The sequence below is a fragment of the Papaver somniferum genome, unplaced genomic scaffold (genome assembly GCF_003573695.1).
Source record: "Papaver somniferum cultivar HN1 unplaced genomic scaffold, ASM357369v1 unplaced-scaffold_83, whole genome shotgun sequence".
NCBI lineage: Eukaryota > Viridiplantae > Streptophyta > Magnoliopsida > Ranunculales > Papaveraceae > Papaver > Papaver somniferum.
Genome location: NW_020651304.1, coordinates 65,568 through 72,838, shown reverse-complemented (window position 1 = coordinate 72,838; position 7,271 = coordinate 65,568). Strand labels below are relative to the sequence as shown.

Below are 7,271 nucleotides of genomic sequence, written 5' to 3'. Positions count from 1 at the left end.
CCAATATAAAAAGAAAGAGTTCATTAAAATGTTGAATTTTATATACGTTAACTCAAAAAAGTCTACACATTTCGTTATAAGTCGGAAATTGATTTCTGAGACTAAATTGTAAACTAGATAAACTCATCTTTAACAGAAAAAGTTTGAAAAATGTATTGTAATTACAATTAATATGTTCTAAGGCAATACGTCTAGTAAAAATTGCATTTCTATGTACGTTGATTCAAGAAAATATGAAGGAAGTCAAATTTCACAATAGAAGAAGGATGAAAGACCATGCAGAACTAATCCAAATCCTAACAAATTTCATCTATCTTGAATAAAATAGAAAGACAAAGCCAACACAAAAAGAAAGAGTTCATAAAAATGTTGAATTTTATATACGTTAACTCAAAAAAGTCTACACATTTCGTTATAAGTCGAAAATTGATTTCTGAGACTAAATTGTAAACTAGGTAAACTAATCTTTAACAGAAAAAGTTTGAAAAATGTATTGTAATTACAATTAATATGTTCTAAGGCAATACGTCTAGTAAAAATTGCATTTCTATGTACGTTGATTCAAGAAAATATGAAGGAAGTCAAATTTCACAATAGAAGAAAGATGAAAGACCATGCAGAACTAATCCAAATCCTAACAAATTTCATCTATTTTGAACCAAATAGAAAGACAAAGCTAAAATCAGAACCTTTTTGAAAAAACACTCCTTGGATCTTACTTTTTGTTTTTTTCTCTCTCCTATGCTCTGAGGCGAATTTTCCTTAGGGTTTTACAAACTTTCAAACTTTTTTCATTCTTCCTCTCAATCATCTTTAGGTGATTTGAGATGGGGGATCCACCTCAATCATCTACTAATAGGTCTCGCTCTTATGCTGATCAGTTGAAAGGAAAACAACAACTTCCAACAACTTCTATTGATCTCAAAACCTTGCCAACACCAACGTCAAAAGAAGGAAAGCCTGCTGTTGTTTTGCCTGAGGAGTTTTATTTAGAAGGTTGCGATATTTGGAAATTCAGTCTCATAGGCCGTTTAGATCTTAAAGGGATCACTTTTCAAGAGGTGAAAAACGATTTGTTAAATCAATGGAAGTTAAGCCAAGATGTTGTTCAATTAATTCCTATGAGTAGAGGTTTCTTTACCATCAAGTTACGCACGCAATCAGCCAAAGATACGATTTTGAATGCTAAAGCTTGGTTTTTTAGAAACCAAAAGTTAAACCTAATTGAATGGTTTCCTGGTTTTGATGCTGAGAAGCAACGCACATCTCATGCTTCGGTGTGGGTGACTTTTCCAGGGTTACCATTGGAGTTTTGGACAGAAAAAACGTTATTGTCTCTTGCAAAATCGTTAGGAACTCCTATTGTGGTTGATAGAAGAACTCTTGAACATGAATATGGTCACTTTGCTTCAGTTTTGGTGGATATTGATTTTTCTGAAGCGGCTACTGATGCTATACATATCACGGTGGGGGGTTTGGATTTTTGGCAAGCTGTTGCGATCCAAAAAATTCCAAAATATTGTTCCAAGTGCAAGCTAATTGGTCATAATGATAAGGAGTGTAGAAAACAATCCAAGGAAACTTCTGAGCGTCAACCTTTGGTTACCAATCAATCTCAAGCGCAACTTGTGATGAATAACAAGGTTGGTGGTGAATGGCAAGTTGCTAGGCGTAAGAAAAAAGGAAAAAAGAAGGATACAAACAGCTTGGAGGTTATTCATGATGATGAAGAAGCTTTAGTTGGGGACGTGGTTGATGAGGAGTTTGCTGCTAAGCTGGTGAAAGCTAAGCAGTTGGAGGCTGTTATGTCACAAGCCAAAGCTGATTTTGAATCTGTCTATGTTGAATTGGCGAGAACTAAACAAGCAAAGGCTTCAAAATCAGCCGTATTATTGAATGGAAAAGTGGCTGAAACTAATCCTTCAAATATGACAAGTTTGGTTGGAACTAGGATTCCTAAACCTGTTAGGATTGTGACTTCAACTCCAACTCCTCTTTGTGATCAGCTCACGGCTGGGGAATTTATATTGAATAACAATAAATATAGTGCTCTTAATTCTATGCAAGATGTGGAGGAAAGCACAGCTGATGCAAAGTTTAGGGCTGAACAAGAAGTAAAGAGAATACGCATGCTATCCATGCATAAAATTGTGAATACTACAGCTGGGAGGAATACTTCTTTAGAACAAATTTCTGAATCCGCTTCTCTTCAGGACTCTAATGTCCGTGTTGGTGTTGAACAAGGAAGTTCACCAGGAGTGAACTCTGGCATTGCTTCGGTAGTTGGTAAGGCCTCTAAATCTGGTTTTTAATGCGTGTTCTCTATTGGAACATTAATGGCATTGCACGGGATGCAGCCAAAAATAAGTTAAGAGAGTTAATTCTTGAGTTTAAGCCAGATATTTTCTGTCTAGTTGAACCTAAGGTGCATTGTACCTTGCGTTTCTTACACAAATTATATGTAGCTGGTTATAAGAAGAAAGTTATTCATAATGCTGTTGATTCGTCTAAAGGTAACATATGGATTTTTTGGTCCATTGACATAGCTACGCCTGTAGTTATGAATACTAGTAGACAAGCTATTACCATTGCAACAGAGGGGGTGTTGGTGTCCTTTGTTCATGCTAGCTGTTTTCAAGTGACGAGAAGAAGTTTGTGGAAACAACTTTCCTCAGTTGATATTAATACTCCTTGGTTGGTTATGGGTGATTTTAATTGTGTTCTTCGTAATGAGGAGAAAAAAGGAGGCAATCAACCACGTACTTCAGTCATCAATGATTTTAGTGATTGGATGGATGATAATAATCTTTTTGAAGCTGATTTTTTGGGTTCTAAAGTCACTTGGTCTAATAGGCAATCTGGTGTTCATAGAATCCTTTGTAAGCTGGATAGAGCTTTGATTAATGAGGCATGGCTTATTAAGTATGAGAATTGGTGGTGTAAAGCTCTTCCCCGTGAAGTTTCCGACCATTCTACTCTTATTGGCTTTCCTTTTGTTAATACTAGACCGAAACGAGCTCCTTTTAGAGTTCAGAAGATGTGGTTTGCTCATTCTGATTTCATGAGAATGGTAAGTGATTGTTGGAATGCTCCGGTTACGAGATCTCCTGCTTTTATTTTTCCTTTCAAGCTCAAGAGGTTAAAAGCTGTTATGAAGGATTGGAATTTACATGTTTTTGGCAATATTTTTGCTAAACTAAAACAAGCTGAATTGACTATGGAAGTGGCTCTTCGTATTTCGGATGAGGATCCAGAGGATATAACTAAGCTGAATTCGGCCAAGGAGGCTTCAGTTATTCTTCAGGAAATTCGTTCTCATCATGTTACTATGCTAAAGCAAAAATCACGTAATAAATGGCTTTTGGAGGGAGCTAGTAATACTTCTTTCTTTCATGCTAATATCAGAATGCGCAGGAGTAGTAATATGATTTCGGAGTTGGTGGATGATAATGGGGCTGTTATTACTGATTGTGATCAAATTAGAGACTATACGGTTTCTTTTTTTGAGTCAAAGTTTAATGGTGATGAGTTGCCTATTGATGAGGAGCTTTTTAATTATGATCATAACATCATCTCGGTGGAGGATAGTCAGAGAATGGATGAAATTCCTTCTATGGAGGAGATTAAGAATGTTGTTTTTGATTTGGGTGTGGATAGTGCGCCAGGGCCGGATGGTTTCTCTGGTTGTTTTTATAGGCATTGTTGGGACGTGGTGCAATATGACCTTGTCAGAGCTATCACGTACTGTTGGCAGCGGAAAATCATTCCTCATGGTGCTAATTCTAGTCTTATTATTCTTCTTGCCAAGGTTAGAGGAGCCAACACTCTTCGAAACTTTCGGCCTATTGGTCTTAGTAATTTTTTATTTAAAATTTTTACTAAGATTTTAGCTACAAGACTAGGGAGTGTTCTTGATAATTTGGTTTCAGAAGAACAAGTTGCTTTCATGAAGGGGAGGAACATTCATGAAAACATTACTGTGGCGTCGGAGATGATCAATGATCTGAAAACCAAATGTAAGGATGGCAATTTGGGGTTGAAACTGGATATTACTCAAGCTTTTGACACGGTTAGTTGGTCATTTGTTTTAGAGGTTTTTCGAAGGTATGGTTTCTCTCAAAAGTGGTGTTCTTGGAGTTTGGCTATTCTTAACTCAGCAAGGATTTCTATTCTTCTTAATGGAAGTCCAGAGGGTTTCTTCAAAATCAATAGAGGTCTTCGGCAAGGTGATCCTTTATCTCCTCTTATTTTTGTTCTGATTGAAGATGTTCTTAGTAGAAATCTTACAAAGTTGTTTGCTGAGAAGATGATGACGCCTATGCTTTCCAAAAGAGGTATTTCTCCCACACATCTTTTCTTTGCTGATGACATTATGATTTTTTGTAAAGGCAATATGAAAAGTCTGCATAACCTTCTTGCTTTGCTTGGTAAATACCAAAGTGCCTTGGGCCAAACTGTCTGTCGTCAAAAGAGTAAGATTTATTATGGTGGTGGTTCTTTGAGTCGCTGTGGGACTATCACTAATTTACTGGGTATGGAAGTTACTACTTTTCCGGACAGGTATTTGGGAGTTCAAATTATGCCTGGAGCAGTTAAGTATCGTCACATTTGTAATGTGATAGAGAAAATTAAGAATCAACTTTCGGTTTGGAAAGGTAAGTTACTTTCTTTTCAAGATAGAGTTGTTCTTATCAATTCAGTGATAGCGAGTTATGCTATTCACAACATGGCGGTGTACAAATGGCCTAGAAAATTTGTTCAACAGGCTGAAAGAGTTATTCGTAATTTTCTTTGGTCGGGTGATGCTGAAGTTGCAAGGAAATTTGTTGTTGGATATCCAAAGGTTTGTTGTCCGTTGAAGGAAGGGGGTCTTGGTATAACCAGCATGGTTGTTACTAATAAGGCTCTTCTAATGAAGCTATGGTGGAGTATTCGTTCTTCTAACAAGAAATGGGCTCGTTTCTTATGGGCGAAATTTACTACTAAGCAGGGTAGTATAAAGCTTTATGGGGTGAACTCTTCTATTTTGCCGGGCATGAAACTGATTCATTCTATTGTTGACAAGAATACCAAGGTTCTAATTGGGGACGGGAGGTCTACATCTCTTTATTTTGATGTTTGGTATGGTAATGAGTGTATTGCTGATATGCTTAATGAAACTGACTTGGACAGATGATATTATTGTTAATAATGCTTGGATGATGCAGGGAGATCATATTCAGAATTTGGTCCGTGCGGGTGTGGATCTTTCAAATTTGCCTTTGTTACAAGGAGGGAATGATTGTAGAGTTTGGATGCCGGAGATGAATGGCCACTTTTCAGTCTCTTCAGCAAAGAATATCATTAGAAGGGCGTATCCAAAATCAGCAATTTATGATCTTTTGTGGAGGAAAGAAATTCATCCCAAATTGGCTGCTCAGAATTGGAAGATATGTCGTGAGGTTTGTGCAACTCAAGACAAGATCAGGAGTAGATTCAAAGTTGAAATGGCCAACAAATGTTACTTGTGCAACATGGAGGAAGAATCTTTGGAGCATATTATTTGGAGTTGTACGTTTGCAACTCAAATTTGGCAGTGGTGTTCAGGTTTGTTTAATCTAACACCTTATTATGATATTGTGAATTCATATAAATCGGCAAAGGGTAGAAGTAGAATTGTCAAGGATTTATGGCTTTTAGCTATTTTGGTGATTCGCTCGGAATTATGGCAAACAAGAAATATGGCATGTTTTCAGAATTCTTCTGTTAGCATTCATTTTTTTAAGAAGAGAGTGTTCTATTTGATTAGTGAATACGCTGGTCGTTTGAAGGGTTTCATGCATAATACTACAACGGACTTGGATCTTTTGAACTTTTTCCGTGTGATGCATAGGAAGGTTAAGCAGGTTCAGCCAATTGAGTGCTTTTGGAGTCCGCCAAATAGGGATGAAATTTTATTATGTTGTGATGGAGCAGCCAAAGGAAATCCGGGTATAGCTGGAGCTGGTGTTGTTGTTCGTGATGCTGATTGTAATTTTTTGGGTGCTATGAGTATTGGTTTGGGTTCTACTACTAATTTCTTAGCTGAACTTTATGGTATTATTGTTGGTTTGGAGTGGGCTATGAAGTGGAATGTTAAAAGAGTGGTTGTACGTTCTGATTCAATGGGAACAATTAAGACATTGACGGGTACAAATCTTCCTTGGTTTGTCAAGCACAGATGGAGAAGAATACAAAACAATTATGACTCTATTCGCTTTGTTCATACTTATCGTGAGGCTAATTTTGCAGCAGACAAGATGGCTAAAAGGGGATGTTATCTTCGTAATGGTGAAGGTTTAAATTATGATTAAAGGCCTGATTTCCTTTTGTCTTTAGAATTTCCTAATGTTGTTTATTTCAGATTCAAGTAGTTTGTAAGTTTTTGGGGTCTTCTGACCTCTTTTCTTATGAACACTTTGTACATATTGGTTATTCATTAATACAACATGGATTTAGGAAAAAAAAAATAAAGACAAAGCCAACATAAAAAGAAAGAGTTCATAAAAATGTTTAATTTTATAAACGTTAACTCAAAAAAAATAGTCTACACATTTCGTTATAAGTCGCAATTGATTTCTGAGACTAAATTGTAAACTAGATAAACTCATCTTTAACAGAAAAAGTTTGAAAAATGTATTGTAATTACAATTAATATGTTCTAAGGCAATACGTCTAGTAAAAATTGCATTTCTATGTACGTTGATTCAACAAAATATGAAGGAAGTCAAATTTCACAATATAAGAAGGATGAAAGACCATGCAGAACTAATCCAAATCCTAAAAAATTTCATCTATCTTGAATCAAATAGAAAGACAAATCCTACACAAAATGAAAGAGTTCATAAAAATGTTGATTTTGATATACGTTAACTAAAAAAAGTCTACACATTTCGTTATAACTCGGAAATTGATTTTTGAGACTAAATTGTAAACTAGAGAAACTCATCTTTAACAAAAAAAAGTTTGAAAAATGTATTGTAATTACAATTAATATGTTCTTAGGCAATACGTCTAGTAAAAATTGCATTTATATGTACGTTAATTCAAGAAAATATGAACGAAGTCAAATTTCACAATAGAAGAAGGATGAAAGACCATGCAGAACTAATCGAAATCCTAACAAATTTCATCTATCTTGAATCAAATAGAAAGATAAAGCCAACACAAAAAGAAAGAGTTCATAAAAATGTTGAATTTAATATATGTTAACTCAAAAAAGTTTACACATTTCGTTATAAGTCAGAAATTTA

The 7,271-nt window shown here is 35.5% G+C and overlaps 1 protein-coding gene across 1 annotated transcript; it reads left to right on the top strand.

Annotated features, from left to right (window-relative positions):
• Window positions 1-3,037: 3,037 nt before the first annotated feature.
• Window positions 3,038-6,118, top strand: LOC113345728. The gene is made up of 5 exons (XM_026589411.1): window positions 3,038-3,854; window positions 4,092-4,226; window positions 4,389-5,126; window positions 5,173-5,997; window positions 6,096-6,118. The coding sequence occupies exons 1-5, from the start codon at window positions 3,038-3,040 to the stop codon at window positions 6,116-6,118; spliced, it is 2,538 nt and encodes an 845-aa protein (XP_026445196.1).
• Window positions 6,119-7,271: the final 1,153 nt, after the last annotated feature.